Below are 20,346 nucleotides of genomic sequence, written 5' to 3'. Positions count from 1 at the left end.
GATCAAGGACACATGTAATATGCAGTGGAATTGCATGTTGGCTACCGGAAGGGGGGGAGGGAAAGAATATGTATGATTCTTGTAACCAAGGAATAATGTTCTAAACTGACTAAATAAATTTTTCACAAAAACAGCAATTGGTTTAAGAATTTTACTGATTTGTGTGATCTGGGTCCTTGTCGACACTTAGTTAGACATAACTTCTGTTGTTGTGTCCAGAACTAAACTAATTTATGCAATGAATAATGATCACACTTTGTGCTACTTTAGCACTTGAAGCTTTATAAAGTGCTTTCTCTAAGAGACTTGGTTCCCTATCCCTACCCTCAGAGAGTTGGTATAACTAACTGGATTTAGAGTCCTCTAAGACCATAGAGAGTGTCTGGCCAACCCTTTATTTCATAGAAGAGGAAACCACAGTTCAGAAAGGTTTAATAGTGAGTTTAGTAGGGAAAAAACCAGGCCACGTGCTTCCTGTGGTTAGTAATTGCTAGTCAGTAAATCCACAAAGTATCTATAAAGCACCTACTATGTGCCAGATATCGGGGCAAATACTGAGTGTGAAAAGAGTAAAATTCTGACTTCTGTTTCCTCACTTTAAGCTCTGCCTTTCTACATTCTGCTCTATCATGCTGCCTCTTACCAAGTATTTAAAAACCGACCACTTTGTGCTTAGTGCGGTGCCAGGTGCTCTGTCCAAACCAGTCTGGACGCTTCCAGTAGCTCTGACTTGTAGGGCCAGGCAGTTTTCTTCCCTCCATGCAGTGACGCTCTTCATTAAAGCCAGTAGGTGGCACTGCTGTGGTAGAGTACAATCACCAATAGAGACTTCAGGATGCGCGCACACGCGCACATATACCCGCGCGCGCGCGCACGCACACCCAGGGTGCTCCCTGGTGGGCTGGAAAGCGTGAGGTCCATCTCCTCTGTGGGGTGCGACTTAAACGTGTTCTTGGCCACTAAGGAAACGTGACCTGCAAATAAATGCGGCGAACCACCCTTTGTGGAGCTTGTGCATTGCACCACGGTAGTGACCTCCCGGGCTCAGAGCCTGCCATTCCAGCCGCGGCGCGGGGACTCTGTCAGGGCTTTGACCCTCGAGGATTCGGCCCCGCCGCCCAGTTAACGTCCTGAAGGCAGAGTAGTCGGCGGAGGGGCGCGGCACCCCTTCCCCGGCATCCTTGTGCGCCCCGCCCTCTTTCTCCCTGGTCCTCCCGGGATTCTTGCAGGCGGCCCAGGGTTGGCCCAGGGAGGCCTCTCTGCCCCGGCACAAAGGGCCACAAGAGCCCGGGTTGGGGCCCAGAGAAGCCCCTCAGCACCGCCTTTGCCCCGTGCCTTCTCTCCGCCTCCGCGTGAGTGACTCTGGGAAGGCGCCTCCTGCTCTTCACAGGCACCCAGAGCGCCTGCGCCAACCGTTCACGCGGAGTTTCCTGCAGTCCCACAGCGGACGAGTTCGAGTCCCCTGCGTTTGCCCAGGCTGCCCGGGATCGTCATCCCCGCCTCATCCTTGCGGCGCCTCAGCCCGCCCCCGCAACGCAGAGGGCGGGTTGGCAGGCTCCGGCCCGGGCAGGGAGCGGTGCTGAAGCTTCCTCCGGCCCCCGTCCGCAGGGCATCGGCTCCGGGAAGGGTCCGGTCCCAGCCCAGCCTCTTCATGGCTGTCTGCCCTTGGACCCTGCACGGGCCGGGGACAAATGATAGAAATACGGGTCGGAGCAGCACGAAGCGGACATGCGCGGCGGCTCCCACAGAGGGGAAGCGGGCGGTTCTGGGGCCTGAGATGGGAGGGAGCTGCAGGCCCTACCCAAGGGGGCCTCCACGGACAAGCACCAGTGGCTGCAAGCGAGAGCTTCTCAGCAAAGAAGTGGGACGGAAGGCAGTGAAAGGCGGCGGGGGGGGGGGGGGGGGGGGGGTCCCAGAAGAGGCAGCCAGCTCTGCCCGACATAGGAATGGGCCGGACAGAGCTAGCCAGGCCTACTGTAGCCATTTGCTTCCTTAAACTGGTACTGCTGAGGCCTTTGCAGGCCCGAGGAAGCACTCTTCCTTAGGAAGGGCCTAGAGGGCAGGGGTGGAAAGGCCTGGGAGCCACCAGCCTTCCGGCAAGGCCGGCCGTGACACACCTACTGAGCTCACTTAGGAATCGCAGAGCAGGAGCCGTCCTTTAGCGAAGGCCTCCCAAGGCACAGGAATAGACCCCTGGGAGTCCTAGCGTGGCCCACGGAGCAGGAACACCGAGAGGGGGCAGCACAAAGCGAGTGTCAGCAGGCTGTGTGTTCTCTTAGCCATCCTACTACAGACTGACCCTACAGTGAGTGTCTACAAGCTAGAAATCCTGCCAGTCTGGTATAGACAGGAGCGGAGCTCCGGGATTGGTCAGCAGGGAAGAACGATCAGGAGTCCCTGCCTGCCCACTTATTGCCTAGGACAGGCTGCTGTGATGCTTAGGGGGGCGGCAGCCTCCTCTCCTTCAGGTCCCTTCTGCCTTCACCCCGGTTTCCCTTCCCTTTTCCTCAGTAACCCTCCCTCTAGCTGTTAGCTGTCTCATCTTGCCAATAATTCACAACTTTTAGCATTAATCCTGCATCGCTGAGCGGGTCTATCTGAGGAGAGTCACAAATGGCATCCTTTATGCTGAGACTCCTGGAAGCTCTCCAGCTGGGGTCGCTCTTTTCTATTGGAATTCCTGCCGAGAGTGGACTCATGCCATGGGGCAAATGATGATCAGGCACTCCATTTGAGCAGGAAGGGAGGTGAAGCTTGGAATCGCCACGGCCTGCCACTCCTTGAGGGGGCACATTCCTTACTCCGTGGCCTCCTACACGCTCTGCTTTTCTCTCCCTTCTCTTGGGCTCCCCAGGACAGGGCTGGCCCTTAACAACCCTGTAAATAATGGAAGTAAGCAATAGTCTCTAGAATGTCTGTAGCACCGACTTCTCTGCAGGGAGGAGAAGGAGGTCGGGCTCACATACATAGCCAAGGCTGCGTTTTCTCATAAAAGCAGTGACATTCTCCTTGAGACTGAGTTGCCCACGTCCTGCACTCCTTTTTAAAGGTTCCTTCCCCAAACGCAGTCCCTCGTCTATACAACCCATACTTGTAGCCATGCTGGCAAGGCGGACAGAACTCTCCCAGGAGTCCAGTGTGTTTCCCTACGTTCCTTTCAGAGTTCCCATGTAGCGTTTTGTTTTTAAAGCTCTGCTGGCATTAAGGTTAGTGGTCTTTTCTGTTCTTTCTGTACTAAAAATGTGTTTTAAGTCGGTCTTTCATATGGGTGGTCCTCCTGGTCATTAGGAAACTCCCCAGGAAGAATCCCTTCCCAGGCAGTTAGCCTCACATAATAGCCAAGAAAATTCTTCAGGGAAGAAAAGGAGTCCAGAGTCCAGACTCAATCCTTTTGATGCTAAAGAAAATCTGCCATTTTGGAAACACCTGCTGGCTTACCCTGGCCAGGAAGACAGTGACACCCAGTGGGTCTGGTTGCCTGAGACGGAACAATCCCAGCTCCGACTGAAGAGTAAGATGGAGAAAGGCCTACGGATTCCTGATTAATGACCCCCCACCCCCACTGACTTCCGACTACATAGGCACACCCCACATGCTTTCCTGATTTAAAGTGACCACTTAAATAGGGAAGAGGGACGAGTTCCTTCATTTTCATTCTCTATAGCTCCAATGAAAGAACAGGTGAAAATGAAGATTCAGGATTCGTGACCGACTATTTTCATTCACCTCCTTGCATGGTAGCGTTAGAGACTGCCAATTCTAACGAAAAGGGTAGCCTTCATTAAAGTGTACGATGCTAGAGAAGAGATGCCCAGAGGCTGCTGTCCGTTTACATCTCAACGTCCAGTTTCATTTCCTTGACTGAAAACTGCAGGCATTCAAAGGGGGTTTGGGAGAGGAACAGGAAGGCCGCCACGTTTGCTCTATAGTCACATTTCTTTCTTTTTCTATATGATACTAAATATAATGGCTGCCTCCAAGGGCCCCGCCTCCCCAGTCACTTTGCCATGACTAAAGGACTCACTTAAGAAAGCAAGGAGGAGGCCTTACCACTGTCAGTTACCAAATGAGTGGATGAGACGATAATGGTTTCTTTTCACTGGTGTGCAGGGATGTGCTAAAGAGCTTCCTGAGAGTTTGAAAGGTGCTTCTTTCTGATAGTATGCAAATTGTAGGTCATAGCTCAGGTGGAGACACTAATCTATGTCGTCTGTGGACGTGTAACACACACAGGCCCGCCCCTTCCAAAAAGCGTGTGTCCCACTCGCACACGCTAAGGTACTTGTCTGGCCCTTGGGCTGGCTTATTTGCATAGCAGCTAGCCAGGATCCTGAAAATGCTTGCAGTACACCATTAGGGACTACCATTTAAGGAAGAGAAAAAGACCTAATCTGAGACAATTGTGCTGTTTCTCTTAAAGACATAAAAACGTTTATTCTTCTTCCTCAGGCACATCCAGTGACCCATTGGCCCCTTTGTGATTGCGATAATAGAATTAATGCTTTTTAATCAATGAATGCTTTTATGTACATTTTCTCTTTGAGATCAGGAACAATGAATGCTGTAGAAATTTTCTAGAATTATATTGCGGTAGACAAACGATTATTGGGGAAATTCTAGAACTTAAAGCTAGAAAGGATCTTGCAGATCATTCTGGTTCAACAGATCTTTGGGGAGATAAGTGAAATGGAGAGCCGGAAGAGTGAGTATATTTCCAAGGCCGGAGAGAAGAGCAAAGTTTAGATGAGAGTTTATCCTGGAGCTTACAGTCTCATGTTTATAGGAGGCCATTAATTAATCTATGCCTAATTAATGATCTTAATTACATGTCAATGTACTAGGAAGCTTTCAAGAAAACCTGCCCAATTGGCTCACATTGTATGTCATCTATTCTTAGTAATAAAAAACGTCACAGAATTTTAAAAGTGGGAGCAGAGCTTTAAGGTCAGATAGTAGAATCCACTTAGAATCTTACACAGGAATACAAGCTCCCTCAGGTGCAAAAAGAGACAATTTTGTGGCAGATGAACTGTCCTTTTCTCATTACTTGGAAGGGAAGGCCGTCTGAACAGATTTAGTCGCTAACAGATCTTCTGCATTGCCACTGTAAGTTGCTTTGTTGGCTTCCTTTGCCTGCCTCCTATCTTCTCTTGTTAGACCACTAGGTGTGCCCAACGTGGCCTACCTCCCCCACTCATACTTTTAGAGAATAGTTTCTTCTGGAGCACCCCAGAAGCCTCCCAAAGAGGTTTTTCACTATCAGCCAGAAGACTTTCTGAGTTTATGATGTCTTTGACAAAAGGGACAGAAAACTGGTCTTGAGAATGTCTGTATTTTGTCCCAAATACTTCTGAGGTTTATGAGAGGCCAGCACACAGTCCTTCCATTTTCCTCCATCCCCCACAATCCAGACTGCTAGACGAAATGTCTCTTCCCTTCATTGTCCTTTATTTGCGTCCCCCCCCCCATCTCCAATCCATTATCCTCTCAGCTGCCCACGCGGTGTTCATGAAGTCCAGGCCCGTTCCTGTTGTCCTCCGAATTCCAGTGGCTCGCTCTTGATCAGATTTCAACCCGGGGGCCTGACATTTCAAGCTCTTTCATCGCCTGGCCCGCTGCTACCTTTCTAGTCTTCCTACACAGGACTCCCTCCCACACTGCATTCTGGCCACGTTGACCTTCAGTGCTCCAACTCTGGCCTCTGGGCCTTTTCTCCAGATGTCCCCCTGCCTTAGAATGTGCCCCCCCTCTGCCTCTTGAGATCTCCAGTTCCCTTAAAGCACTGTATCTTTCATGAAGCCTTTCCCAGGCGCCCCTCCCCACGTTGACCTCCCCTAGAATGTCAGCCCCTTGAAGGGAGGGCCTCGGGCTTTTGTCTCTTAGGCCCAGTGCCATCATCGATGGGGAGTAAACCTTTCAGAAACGCTCATTGAATGATTAATAAAAACACGTCACTGGCAGTTTAAGTGGTGGCATTTACCTGCTCTGATAAGGTCTTAACCTTGTCTTCTGCTTCTTGGAGGCACATCTTCAAGTCTTGCAGGCATGTCCATGTGGGGGCCTCCTCTCCTGATTCCAGGGCTTCTGTCTTTAAAACGAGGAGAACGCATTAATTGTTTGTGGCAGGAGGATCAAAGACCCAAGTACCCCAAGGACCTGTGTGCGGGGCACCAAGTGTGTGCAGCCTACTTCCAGGGAAGGGTCCTGTGGGAGGGGGCACCGGAAGGAAAGACAGGGAATGATAGTACAGGAGGAGTCGGAGCAGCCACTAGCAAAGGTGAAAAACCCCACCAGCAAACAGATGCCCTGACAACGAGGGCGAGAGGAATCCAAAGGAAAAAGCCCTCCAGCGCAGTGGAGGGATCCTAAAAGGGCGAACTTCCGCCTTCTTTGCTGGCACAAAGCCCGAGCCCAGACGGGCGGGGAGGGCCAGAAAGTGCAGGCGACCTTTTCTTCTCACCACCAGAAATGGGAAATGGGAAGGACTTCCAGAAAAGAACACTCTGACCTTGGAGAGAGCCTCGGCATTTCACATTCAGTCTAAGTACTTGGGGAACTCTCCAGGGTGGAGTCTACCTGCTGGAGTGCCCTGGTGGCGTAGAAAAAGCCATTTCTGGACTTCTAGGGCCGGGGTCCGCCCTGGCCCGGTCCTGTGTTACTCATATAGCCTTAAACAGGCTCTTTCACCTTTCTGAGCCTCCGCTTTCCCACGTGAAAAGCGGAGAGGGCAGACGAGATGATCTTTAAGGTTCCTTCCAGCTAAAAACCTGTGGTGTTGGAACTGGGCCTAAAGTATTCCCTTCCCCTTTTATGGTCAAAGCAAAGCCCATGAAAGAAGGGCTTTATCCGCCTTCACAGAAGACTCCGCTTCCGGGGACAGCTCCGATATCTCTCCCATCAGCAGATGTGTAGAATTTTCCATTCCAAACAACTCGAAAGTCCTTCACTGTTGAACAGACTTTGGGGGAACCTTAAATGTCCAGAAAGGTATAAAACATCCAGCTAGACGTTCTGCTGGCCTCGCTGCTCTTTGGGGGCTGTGATTTGGGTTCTAGGGTGACTGTAGAGTCACTTCAAAGCAACCTGAGAAGAGGAGAAAAAAATTCCACACCAGTTCATATTTAACTACCAACCTTCCTGCAATCTTCCTGCCTATGCAACATTCTATAGCTCCCACTTCTAATCAGTCACAAAGTGGCCAGAAATTCTTCCTACCATGCCCTGGGCCTAAAGTCATAGCTGCACACACACATGCATTTTCCAGATATGTTTACATAACTTCACACTAATATATATATACCTACACACCGTTTGTCACCACGTGGCTTGAAGGACAAGGAATCAGGAGGACCTGAATTCAAGTCCTACAAATGACACCTGCTGGCTGTGTGTCTCAACATCTCTTAATCCCAAGTGATGACCAAAACTAGAGGAAGCAGAGGACAGTTCTTCAGCCGGAAGGAGCTCCCCAGGGTGAACTACAATCCACACACGCCAGCACTCACAGATACCCCCACAGACACACTCACACAAATATCCGTGCATCCTGGCACACACATCCGCAGTCACACACGCCCTCACGCTAGTGTCTGGTGAAAGCTTCCTCTCGCTGACCTTCCTTCGCCTCTCACTTTCCGGACTTCTGGGGTGCTGGAAGAAGCTGTAACCATCGAGCCTCCTTTGACCCACTGGGGCTCCAGCTCTACCCCAAGAGCTGGGAGTCTCTCCCTCCCCCTCCGCCCCTCTGGCCAGCCAGCTGCGGCTGCCGCGTGCACGCACCTCCCCATCGGGCACCAGAACACGATGAATGGCGCCTAGTAGAGGCTGGTCTCTTCTGCAGGTGGGTCCACTCGCCCCCAGCGCACACTGGGAAGAGCCGACGAGCAGACCCTCCCTCAGACGAAGCCCAAAAGTCACCCAAAGGACGGGACGGCGAGTCCCAGATCGGCCCCACGTGCTGTTCAGCGACGGACAGGGACGGGGTGCCTCTGGAGAGCTCCCTCGGGACGCCCCGTTCCATTAGGCACTTCCCAGCTTCTGGCGTCTGCTGTGAGCTTCCAGCTCTCCCTTCCCGATAAATCGGCCCAGACCCTTCCGGAACTCGAGTTCACTGAAGGTGTCCGTCCGTCCGTCGGCCCTTCAAGCACCTACTCCACAGGCGCCCTGGTCTGTGTGGGAAGCCTGCCACACTTGCGCATGCGCACGCAGAGTTTGTTCGGCTGCTCTGACGAAGCCATCTTGGCGTCCCGGCAGGGTTTCAGTTCCTCGCTGGGTCGGGGGATCCCGTGTACTGGAATGCTGTTCAGACGCGGTCCGCAGAGCAGAGCTGCGGAGGGCGCGGCACGTCGGGGAGGCGTCGACCAAGCCCCGCCATTCCACCCTCTGCTAGAAGACGGCTCTGTAGACACGTAAGTGTTCTGATCGCAGGCGCAGAGACGTGGCCGGGCCTGAGTCACCGCTGAGCTGCAATCCGAGGGGACCGGCTGAGACCCGAATTAGGGCCGTGACTCAGCCTAAGCCAGCTCTCTTTGCCCTGCCGGGCGTCTCCTTGGCCGGGCACAAGTCAGGGCCTCAGTTTCCCCCTTGACAAAAGGGGTTTCCACCAGATGGTCTACACGGTGCTTCCTTGTAACCGCCACGTTTGTAACCTTGTCACGACTGAACTGGACAGTTCACCCCTTTTTGGCTTTGAGCATAGAACATAAGCACAGAACCCATCTCAGGTTCCAGAGACCCAGTAACGCGCCCTCGTCGTCTTTTCTGTAATCACGGAGATCCTGTTGTCAGAACGCATCTCCCCCGGGAGACAGTGCTGTACCTGCCCACGGTCTCCCCGACCTCTCAACATTATTCCAAATGAATCCATTTCTCCTTTATTTTTAAGCTAAGTTTGGGAGTCTTGCATTCTTGTAAAGGGTCACGGGCCTTGTTTGTTTGTTTGTTTGTTTGTTTTTTGTTTTTTACCATAAAGCTCTCCCACAACAATAAAAGTATAAAAGAATAAGATGAAGAGAAATATACAATTGGCTGTCATAAATTCGTCCCCCGAAATGGAAGAATGGATAAGAAAACAATCTAGTAATGTGTTGCTTGCAAGAAATACCCATGAAAGAAAGAGATGGAATAGACTCTATTATATTTCTTTCAGCAGAAGTAAAAAAAGGACAAGGTAGTAATTAAGTTCTCAAACAATACAGAAGTAAAACTATACCTAACTAAAAGAGATCATCAGGGAAACGACATTCTGCATGAATTCATGTCAGTAATAAATGTATATACACCAAATGGAATGGCATTCAATTCTTAAAGGAAACGTTACAGGGAGAAATAAACAGTAAAACTATAATAGTGAAAGATCTCAATTTATACCTCTGAGACTTACATGAATTGAACTAAATTTTTTTTTTAAGAAATGAAGGGCTTGAACAGAATTTTAGAAAAGTTAGATATGATGGATGTTTAAAGAACACTAAATGGAAAATAAAAAGGAGTATGCCTGGTTCTCAGATTGTATGGGCAGCTACCAGGTCAAACAATAAATAGTGTGCCAGGTTTAAAGTTAGGAAGACTCATCTTCCTGAGTTCAAACCTGAACTCAGACAGACACTTACTTGGACAAGTCACTTCACTCTGTTTGCCTTAGTTCCTCATCTGTAAAATGAGCGGGAGAAGGAAATGGCAACCCACTCTAGTGTCTTTGCCAAAAACAAAACAAAACAAATTGGGTCTTGAAGCACTGTACAAGAACAACAAAGGTACATTCGTAAAAATTAGCCAGGTATTAGATTAGAGCATAAACCTCCTCAAAAACAAATGCAGAAAGGCAGATATATTAAATGTACCTTTCACTGACCATGATGCAATAAAACTATATTCAGTAGTCTTTTAAATCAGGATTAAAAATCAATTAGAAACTAAATAATAATCTAAAGAATGGATCAAAGAAAAAAATCATAGAAACACCCAATGATTTTATTTAAAATAATAACAATATTGTAATATTATACCAACATTTTGAAGATATAGCCAAAGCAGTACTTGATAGCTAAACCAGAATCAAAAGAGAAAAAGGAAACCATTGACCAATATTTCTAATGAATATTAATACAAAAATTCAAATCTAATTTTAGCAAGAAGACCACAGCAAATATTTAAACTAGTTTTGAACTCAGCTAGCTTTGTACCAAAAATTCAGGGCCAGATTATTATTATTTACCATGCTTATTATGTTAACTATATAATATATAAAAATATAATATATGAATTATAAATACAACTGGATAATATTTGTAAAAAGAATAACAAATATCATCTAATTATAATACTTGATGCAGAAAAAACTTTTAATAAAATAATCAGGTCTGTTAAATATAATAGAAAGCTTATGAATATAGTTTTCCTTAAAATGGTCTGTAGTATCTATCTAAAAACAAGGCCCAGAATTATCTGTAATGATAAACTAAAAGCCTTTCCAATAAGATCATGGGTAAATCAAGGATGACCATTTTTACCTTTCCTAATCAAAATATCAATAAGACAAGAAAAATAAATTGAAGGAATAAGCAAAGGCGAATAAGAAAAAAAAATTATCACAATGTGAAGATATGATGTTTTACTTAGAAACCCTAAAGGGTGTAAAATTTAATTTCTAATAATAAAAATATTATAGTTTAGGAGGCTTATTAAATGATCATTAGAAATCAAGGAATAAAGAGGATACAAAATAAAGACCATGTGCCCATGGCTGATCAGCTAGTTCAAACACCCACCTTACTACCACCAAGCTTGGTACTGGAAGTAAAGAGGTGGGACCTTCCACGTCCCTGTCTAATATCCCCTATCCACAGGAAGTACATAATAATATAATAAGGAAGTCAGTGAGGTCCTGGGAAATGTAGTTCTTTTTTAGGGTAACAGATTTTCAGTTATACATTCCTCCCTGAGATCTGTGGAAGACTGGTCTCTCCAATGGATCTTGTAAACATAACCAACTTTGAAATTACAATAATTTGGGGATAAAAGGAAAAGAGAACAAAACCAATGATTGCTAGGTGCATTAACAAAAAGCCAGTTAGGGGGCAGCCCCCTTTGGCATAGGAGTATACATACAAAACAAATGCATTCAACCACACACAATTCAAATCACTACATCCCAAAGTTCACTCTGTATCTTCTGGTTCAGCTTGTGGTCTGTGGAGGCATCTTCACAGTGCCTTCTCCAAATAGTTCACTTTCTGGATTCAGAGAGGTATCATGTTTCTTAACTTAAAATTATTCTTTAAAAGAATTTAAACTTTGCAATTTAGAATAATAGTAAAAATAATAATACATTCCCTCCTGAAGAGGATGTTGAAAAACACAGGGATCACTTAGGAATGTATGGCTGAGTTATGAGGTATATTAATCAATTATCAAAAGAAAAAAAACCAAAAACACAAAAGAAAAACAAATGGAAGAAAAAGTAAACTTTTTTGGGAGAAAGAAAAAATTCAAAATCAGAATCAAAATATCAAAAATGTATGTGTATAACATTTTGAGTAAACAAGAATAAATTCATAACAGGCCCTTATATTAGGGTCCAATTAAAGTAATTTCTATCCCACAAATCTGTAGGACAAAATGCAGTACTATTTTACTTACCCATTTGCAGTCAAGACTACAGGAAGTTGCCACACTATGAAAAACAGAAAAGGGACTAGATTATAGGAGCCAGGTAGGAGCCAAATTTGAGATACTTGGTAGAATGTGGGACAAGGAAGACCTGCCTCTGACATATGCCAAAACAGCCACAACCTCAAACCCCAAACAAGTTCAAGCCCTCTTGTCTTGGCTCAGAATTTCATCAATCCTATTGGGATTGGTTGGTCTCTTTGACCTTGTGCTTGTTTGGCACTATGCAGTTTAGCTTTGTGCTTCTTTGGCACTGTGCAATGGCTCTTTTTGAATTCTCTTATCCTGGAATCAGACAGAATCATTAAGCAAAGTCCCATAATAATTTTTAAACAATCAGTGGCATCATTTTTATAGTCTAGATCTTTTTGGGTATGCATTGACATTAGGGAAAATATATTTTAAAGTTATATTACTGAAAAAAATAAAAAAAGTTAAAGAAGATCTTTTCAATACTGGGGACATGTGCTTCAAATATAAAAAGGAGAGAAAAATAAAACTGAAATGGTATATTGCACATGCAAGCAAAAACAATAATAAAAATTTTTTAAAATCAATAATATATAGCTTACAATCATTGATACTCTGTGTCAGCTAAGGAAAGATAGAATACAAAGGTTTCTCACAAAAAAAAAAGAGATTCTTTTCTTCTTCAAACCTGGCTATGATCCACTGTGAGTGCAAGCAAATGATTTTCACAGTAAAACAGTAATACAGTAGATGATGCACATTCAAAGAAGTACCAATGTCCCCAAAATTCACAATAGCCCAGTTAATTACAATAGGAAACACACTATCATATTTCATATAACTTGCTGTATGACCAAAAAAAAAAAAACCTATGAACTGATGGATATTTGTCACAATTTTTACAGACATAGCAAATCTTTCAATCTTGGAAAATATATTTTTAAACAGTAAAATGTATTTGGGTCTAGAACATCACCAAGAAATCTAGATTGTTCTGGTGGATTAATTAAATTAAATTAAACTGAAGAATTTTGCAGGAGCTATTTTTGTCTTCCTGCTTCATAGAAATACCTTGATGGGAACATTTCTTTGTTTCTCTACCTTTAATGCAACATTCTTTATAATATAAATATTTTAAAAATCATCTATTCAGAAGCCACTAGTTAATTAAAATTATTTCTGAAGACCCCTTAGAATTACCATTTAAATTCTTAGCTCATTAAATTCTCCAAAGGCTGTTAGCCAGGTTGAGTCCATTCATCATCTATGTGACAATTAACAAATGCAAATTGGAAGAAAAAGCTGTTCATGGACTTTACAATATTTTGTTAAGTATAGTTATAGTAGAAAGGTAACAGAATACATCTAATAGATAAAACACAGTAGATTAAACTGATTCAGTGTAACAGAATAGTATTGAATACATTAATGTATGAACTTAAAACAACAAAATTAAATCTTAAACAAAACAATCAGCAAAATACCGTAAGATACAGAGACTTTCACCTCCAGACCCTTGAAAGTTCCTTTTTCTAAAATTCAGATCCCTATTGTCAGCACTGTGGTATTTCCCATAATGAGGGAGAACATGGGTTTGAAGAATAGCAAACTGGATGAATCTTAGAGACTGGGCAGACCCAAATGGCAAAGGGTTGTAGGGGGATGGATGTCTCCCCTGAATCTCGGGCAAGATAATTGAAAGGATCAGTGGTAGAAAGAAAAAATATCCTAAAGCTGGAAGCTGTTTGAAATAGGTAGTGCATTGTTCTTTCATAGAATACACCATGCTTGTAATCAACTTTCTGTTTGGAAGAGTAACTTCCTTCTTCCCTTCCCCACCTAAGTAAAATGCTAGGTTCCCCAAAGGGAGTTAGGAATCTAATTGTTGCCTAAGGAAAATGACACTCTGGTTTTGTTTTGTTTTTACCATCTGCCCTGAGGAGGGATTTCAAGGACTCCTAGCTTCTTGGTGGCAGGAATCAGCCCAGCAGGGGCAGCAACAGCAATCAGGGGTGAGGCAGAGGCTGATTTAGGGTTGGAGCTGGAGATCAGGAAGAGGATTTCTGGAGGTTGGGGGTTAGGGCCAGGTGAGTGATCTGGGTCCAGAAGATCAGGAGGAAGCAGTATCAGCAATGCCAGAGTCAGCAGTGAGAAGGAATGAAGGAGGAAGGAGGAAGGAAAGACTCAAGCGGTTGGACAAGAGAAGCAGTTTATTTCTTCTTCGCCAAGAATCCCCTTGCTCAAAATAGCCCGGCCAGTGGGGAAAGCAAGCAACTGAGCAAAAAGTAGGAAAAGAAAAATGCAGCAGCTCCAAAAAGAGTTGGAGTTTGCAAGGGTGGGTGGGGTGGACAAAAAGCCTTGGCAGGAGAATGTGGCTTTAAAAAATTTATCTAGGCTATCTTAAAAAGTTGAGAGGTTCTTCTCTAACTGGTGGTTGCCATCAATGTAAAAGTTTAAATTAAATCTCAATAATAATATTATGTTTTAAGAGATTTATTAATGATCATTATAAATCAAGGGATAAAGTAGATACAAAATAAAGGCCATGTGCCCATGGCTGGTTAGCTATTTTTAGCTGTCCCCACTCACCACCATCACTGCAGATTCTACATCGTAGAGAATAGGAGCCTCCAAAGCCCACGCCCTTTATCCTCTGTCTACAGGAAGTATGTAATGACAGGAAGTCAGTGGGCTTTTGGGATATGTAGTTTTTTGGGTAACAGATTTTCAATCAGACATTCCCCCCTGAGACCCACGGAAGATTAAGCTCGGAGTCTCTCTCTTGGAGACATTGGGTTCGACTAGCAGTTTGGCTTGTGGCAGCATTTTGGTGTCTTGGCGTCTTAGTGGGGGTCAGGTGAGGCTTCTTCCCTGAGCTCTCTCAGAATTTAGGCTGATTCCTTTTTTCCTTTACCTTTCCTAAAGCTCTATCCTCCTAGGTGGCCCCTCATCTTGGAGGAGGCTGGAAGATCTCTGAATTCCCCTTGGCTCAGGCTAGGCTGGAGAAATCTTATGCCCTTTTCCCTCTCTTCTTCTCAATTACTTTCCTCTATATTAATTAAACCACTATAAAATTCCCAAACTGACTTGAATATTTTTATTGGGATTTTGATTTAATCCCTGGTGACCATAAGTATAATATACTAGCCAAAACCCCCTACATTTACCCTTCAGCAATGTTCCAAGATTACAAAAGAAACCCATATAAATTATTAACATTTTTGTATATTATTCCCCCCAAATCCATTCCACTGAAAAGAACTATAGAAGGTATATCATCTTTGGAAAATGGCCCATCTATGGGTACCTTGACCAAACACTTCACTAAAGCAAGGAGAGACCCAAGTAATGAGAGAAATCGTCATTGTTCATGGGTAGGCAGGTCATTCTAATTAAAATGACGCGACCTAAAATTATTTTATTCCCTACCAGTCAAACTGCTAGAGTTTATCTGGAACAAAGAATCAAGGGGATTCGTGAAAAAAATCTGGACGTAAACTTAGTACCTAGTTTCAAACTATTTAACAAAGTCATAATTGTCAAAACAATTTAGTATTTGGTAAAAATAATGCTGTTTCCTCATTAATAAATGATCAAAGAATACAAATAGGCCATATTCAGTGGAACACATTTAAGCTATGTGAAAAAATGTTTTAAATCACAAATCATTAGAGAAATATAAATTGAAGCAACTGAGATACTACCCAATACATGTGCGTCAGAGTGGCAAAGTCAAAAACCTTTCAATGGCAAATGCTGGAGCGGCTACAGGGAAAGAGAGGCATGGATTCATTGTTGGCGCATGGTGAGCTGGCCTGGTCATTCTGGAAAGCATTTGGTATTGTGCTCCAAAAACTATGAAACTGTCCCTATATCCAGTGATCCAGTGATACCACGAATAAGTCTATAATAGTTCTATAAAGAGATCAAAGAGGAAAAAGAGCCATTAAGGCAAAAACTGTGTAGCTGCTCTTTTCAGAGTGATAAACACCTGGAAAATGAAGGGGCGCTAATTGAGGAGAATGAGGATTTCCAGTTGAGATACACCCAAATTGGGTTAGAGCACAGCTTTTGTGCACCACAAACCTCAACCTTGATCCCTGGGTCAGTCAGAGGGAGCCCTGCGGTTAAAATGTGGCCAGAGAGGAGCAAACCTAGCAGAAAACCAGTTGGGCTGGTTCTGCGTCAGGGTTCAGCTCTGCCTTATGACTAGGGGTTAAGAGAAGGGCCCGTATGGGGAAAGAAGATTCTCAGGGGGAAAGGTGGACACAGGCTTCTTCAGATAGACCATATCCTCTGATCTTCCTCAGCCAGTGAGGAAAGACGGACAGGCTGAGGAGATATATTCTGCGGCACTTGCCCTACAGGGGCACGTGTGCCCTTCCCAAACTCAAGTGGAGCAATTGCTCTTGCAAGGATGTGGATGAAGGGGCTTTTCTACTTGGCCATTGAGTGGGAATCTTCTTTTTAGGTAAGGCCGTCTATTACACTTGTCAATGGGGATGGCCCAAGTTATTGTATATATGCGTGTAACTGATGAAATAGTGCTGGGCTAAGAAATGAAGAGAATGGATTCCGAGAGCTGAAAGAAGACAAACTATGGAACAGGAGAAATGTCCATGTAACAACAATATTCCAAAGACAAATTTCTTAGGAGAAAAAGTGATAGAACAACAATTTTGAAAGACAAATAACTTAGAAAGACGAGAATTCTGATCCACAACAAAATGACCGACCACAATTCCAGAAAATTCATGATGAAATATGGTACCTCCTGCTCGATAGAGAAGACACAGAGACTCAAAGTGGCCATCAAGGCTAACGGTGGGAGAGTGGTTTGTTTTGCTTGACTGCATTTTTGTAAAGGCTTTGTTTTTATTACTTTCTCGATGTGGAAAAGGGGGATGAGAGACCATTTTGTGCTGGAAATAAAATGGAAAAATAAACAATTAACTTTACCCCCAAGTTCTTAACATGGTGTCCATGGACTCCCAAGGCAGGTTCTGGGGGTGAATGAATTTAAATGGGAAAAAATGTAACATCATTTTGTTCCACTATCTTATCATTGATATTTATTTTGCATTCTCTTAAATTATACCTAAGCTTTTTCTGAGAAAAAATTTTATTGGCTTCAACAAACTGCCAAAAGACCCAAGACACAAAAAAGTATTAAAGATTCTATTGTAGAGTATGTTATTTCCTGGCATATTAGCTATCATAATTAGTAAGACATTTCAAGAAACAGGCTTTTGTTGCGATGGTAGGAGCATCATCCTCTAAGATACTTGCCATATAGGCTAGGCTAGTGTATACCTAAAAGAAAATCTGCCTAGGGCATATTAAGAGTCAATGCCTGGGGCAGCTGGGTAGCTCAGTGGATTAAGAGCCAGGCCTAGAGATGGGAGGTCCTGGGTTCAAACCTTGCCTCAGACACTTCCCAACTGTGTGACCCTGGGCAAGTCACTTGACCCCCATTGCCTAGCCCTGACTGCTCTTCTGCCTTGGAGCCAATACACAACAGTCTTGGCTCCAAGACAGAAGGCAGGGGTCTAAAAATAATATATTTTTTTAAAAAGGGTCAGTGCCCCTCTTGGACTTGGCAGATGTCCCACCGCCCTGTGAGTTGATGTACCCTTCTGATTGAAAAGAGGAAAGCACATCTACTTGAATAACTGTCTACCTTTGCCTTTCCATCCTATGATTAAGTAAACTTCTTCTTTGTTAGGTATATGATCATCTATGTGCCTCTCATGCTCCTCCAATCCCAAGGCTGAATCATCAAAAATAATCGTGACTTTCAGTGGGTTGGAATCTATTCGTTAAGAAAAAAGTCTATGCAATGCATTTAGATTTGGCTATAAGAACAATAGACAGAAATGTATTAGCCGAATGTCAACATTTTTGAAAATAATTGTACGTAAGATTTAAAAATGAGTAGCATGGTTTCGTAGCCATCACCAATAGGGCATTTTCCCCACTAGGGTATCTCTGTGAAATACAGTTTCTAATATTTTCTAATTATGTCAGTCATTAAAAACAAATATCAAGAGAAAATAAATATTACACAAATGTTATGTTAGACTAAACATTTTTAAATGAAGCATATCAAGCACATTCTCACTGAAATGTGAGAGACAAGAGTTTTGTACCGATAATAAAGTCCATTTTTCCATCTTTATTTCTAGTTTTTATTATAATTGTACATGTCTGTGATTTGTAATATACATATATTCAGGTTCGTGCTTAACTTTTTATTGAAAAACTATTCCCTGAACTAACAAAAAGAAGGTGCTTACAGAGACCTTAGGAAAAGGAGATGGGAGCAACAGCCAAGTTATGCTGCGGCCACTGAAGTTTGGGAAAGACGCAACGGTCGGGGAGATTGGGATGCTATGTAAGATTTGATTATCGTCCTCTTTAACTCATTCCAGAGAAAGAGGAACAACATAGTTAATTCAATCGTCGTCTTTTGAGTCCTTTTGTTTAATATTCAAGAATCTGGGAAAAGGTCAATCTGGAGATTCCTCGAAGACAAGGTTGTCCATTATGTGACCAAGAAAGTTTAGATGCCACGAGCCACATTCTCATATATCTCTCCTGAATTTGGTCTCCCATCCACTGGCTTGTCTCACCCTGAAACGAACCCGACCATCCCTTCCACCTTGGAAGTTGTTAGTCACAATCTAGGCATCTAATAAGCCTTTAGCTCCTTCCCCAACTCATTCAGTACGATATTTACTAAATTTCCAGCATCAACTGATAAATAGCATTTCTTAAGTCCCTATTATGTGCCAAGCACCGTACTAAGTGATAGGGATGTGAAAAGAGGCAAAAGACTGTCCGTTAAGGAGACCCCAAGGAAACAACTACATACAAAGTCAAGCATTGTGGGTTAGAAACTGGGGATACAAAAACAGAAAGAAAAGTGCAGCAGGTCTCCAGGAGCTCCAATTCTATGGGGTTTGTGTTCCTTTCTTATTGTCTCTTTCCCTCCAACATGACATTATTTTTTACTCCCTAAATTTATTATTCTGTCTATGATAAAAGAGTATCAAAGTATCAATGATACAAACCAGAAAGGAGGTCATAAGGAATCCTGCCTCAAAACCTGTATTACATTATCCAACAACCGAGCCGGGTTGGGGATCCAGGAGAGGGCAGGGAATCAATCAACCCCAGATTTTTCAGTTGAAACTGCGCTACTAAAATTTCCTCCGTCCCATCGCCTAAAGCTGGACCATCACGTCCCGGTTGAGAGTGATTGCTGATTTTTCCGAAGTGATTTGAAGGAATCGGCTCGGCTCATCTCTACCTGTCGTCCTCGTGTTTCAGAAAGAAAAGCAAAGTTGAGAGAAAGGAAGGTCCTGCCACTTTGCTTCTGGCAAAAAGTCCAATCACAGTCATTCCATCTTCTTGTTGAAAGGGTCATAGTACTTCCCTGTGCAGGCCAAATGTCCTGAACGTGGCCGAAACTTAAAGAGTGACCTCTGCTAAAGAACTCAAGATGTCTTTCCTGAGCACAGTGGGGGCACGTTTTAAAAGTTGGAGGCAGCGCATGAGTGTGCCCTTGATTGTGGAGTCTAAGCAGTCCGACAGTGTAAAAGTGAAAAATCACTTGAGGGTTCAGCACAAAGCCCACTTCTTCCAATAAGCCCCGCCTTCTTTCCTACTTCTCTGCTTTAGTTCCCTCAAGAAGCCTTTAAGCACGTGCCATATGCCACGTATGTTGACATTACAATAGCGTCTTTCTGATCATTACCAGGTTGTCCATCACAAATCAGTGACTCCCTAAGCAGAGCCAAGATGGCAAAGTAAGAAGGTGGGAAAGTTTGCGCCACTCAAAGCCGCTCCAACTAACCTTAAAAGAACACTTCCAAGTGAGTACTGGAGGGACAGAGCCAACAAGGAGACAGTGAAGCAACTTTGCTGCAGAAAACAACTCGAAAGGGAGGCAGAGAGGTCTGGTTCACGGGGATGAGGGGCAAGAGTAAGGCTCCCCCAAGGAGGACCAGCACAAGTCAACAACAAGCCCCAACAACAACTCCGCATCTCCCGTTCCACATTCTGGACCCTGTCCCAAGCCAATACTGAGACTGGCTGTGCCAGCGCAAGAAGAGCTTGCAGAGTCCCCACCCAAGCCGTCAGGGAAATGCTGAATCCCAGCTCAAGGTAGCCACCCTGGGCTGGTAAAGCCAAGAGTTAGGACATGAGCTCCTTCCTAAACCCAAGGATAGCTTTACAGGTCCCAGGGATCAAGCTCACAGGGAAGCCTAAAGCCCCTGCCCAAGCCTGAGATTAGGCTGAGCTCCAGATCAGAGTAGCTCACGTGGCTTGAGTTCTGCCAGCCATCTCTAGTTCCAGGGAGTGAATGAATCAGCAGTGGGAAGCGGCTTTCAGAACTGGTCACCATACTACCTCGGAAGAACTGGAAGTTACAGAAAAGCAGAAATCAAGCTAAAGGTAACAGCAAGGAAAAACTGAAGTTCAAGGGAGTGCCCCCTCTGCCCTAAGAACAAAGTCTTGGAATAAAAGTGAGAGTTAAGGAAAAGGCTAGGAAAATGGAGCAAACTTACAAAAACCTAAACTGTAGAAAATTTTTAATGAAGACAACAAGCAGGGCAAACAAGGGAACAGAGGAAGCAAAGCAGCTAAACAGAAAACTTCACAGAAAAATATGAAGTGGTCTCAGAGTGTAGAAAAGCTCAA

The 20,346-nt window shown here is 44.3% G+C and overlaps 1 protein-coding gene across 5 annotated transcripts in view; it reads right to left on the bottom strand.

Annotated features, from left to right (window-relative positions):
- The window catches only part of CCDC192 (coiled-coil domain containing 192), a 285,306-nt gene that overhangs the window by 245,505 nt on the left and 19,455 nt on the right, over positions 1-20,346 (bottom strand). For 3 of the 5 annotated variants that reach the window (XM_007497810.3, XM_056804532.1, XM_007497812.3), the window contains one exon: positions 5,981-6,088. In XM_007497810.3, coding sequence (XP_007497872.1) covers positions 5,981-6,088 — 108 coding nt within the window. Of the gene's footprint in view, positions 1-643; positions 1,875-5,980; positions 6,089-20,346 lie in introns of those variants that run through there. The other 2 variants (XM_056804533.1, XM_007497814.3) reach the window with 2 other exon arrangements.

The sequence above is a fragment of the Monodelphis domestica genome, chromosome 7 (genome assembly GCF_027887165.1).
Source record: "Monodelphis domestica isolate mMonDom1 chromosome 7, mMonDom1.pri, whole genome shotgun sequence".
NCBI classification, from domain to species: domain Eukaryota; kingdom Metazoa; phylum Chordata; class Mammalia; order Didelphimorphia; family Didelphidae; genus Monodelphis; species Monodelphis domestica.
This window is presented reverse-complemented; position numbering and strand designations above follow the sequence as displayed.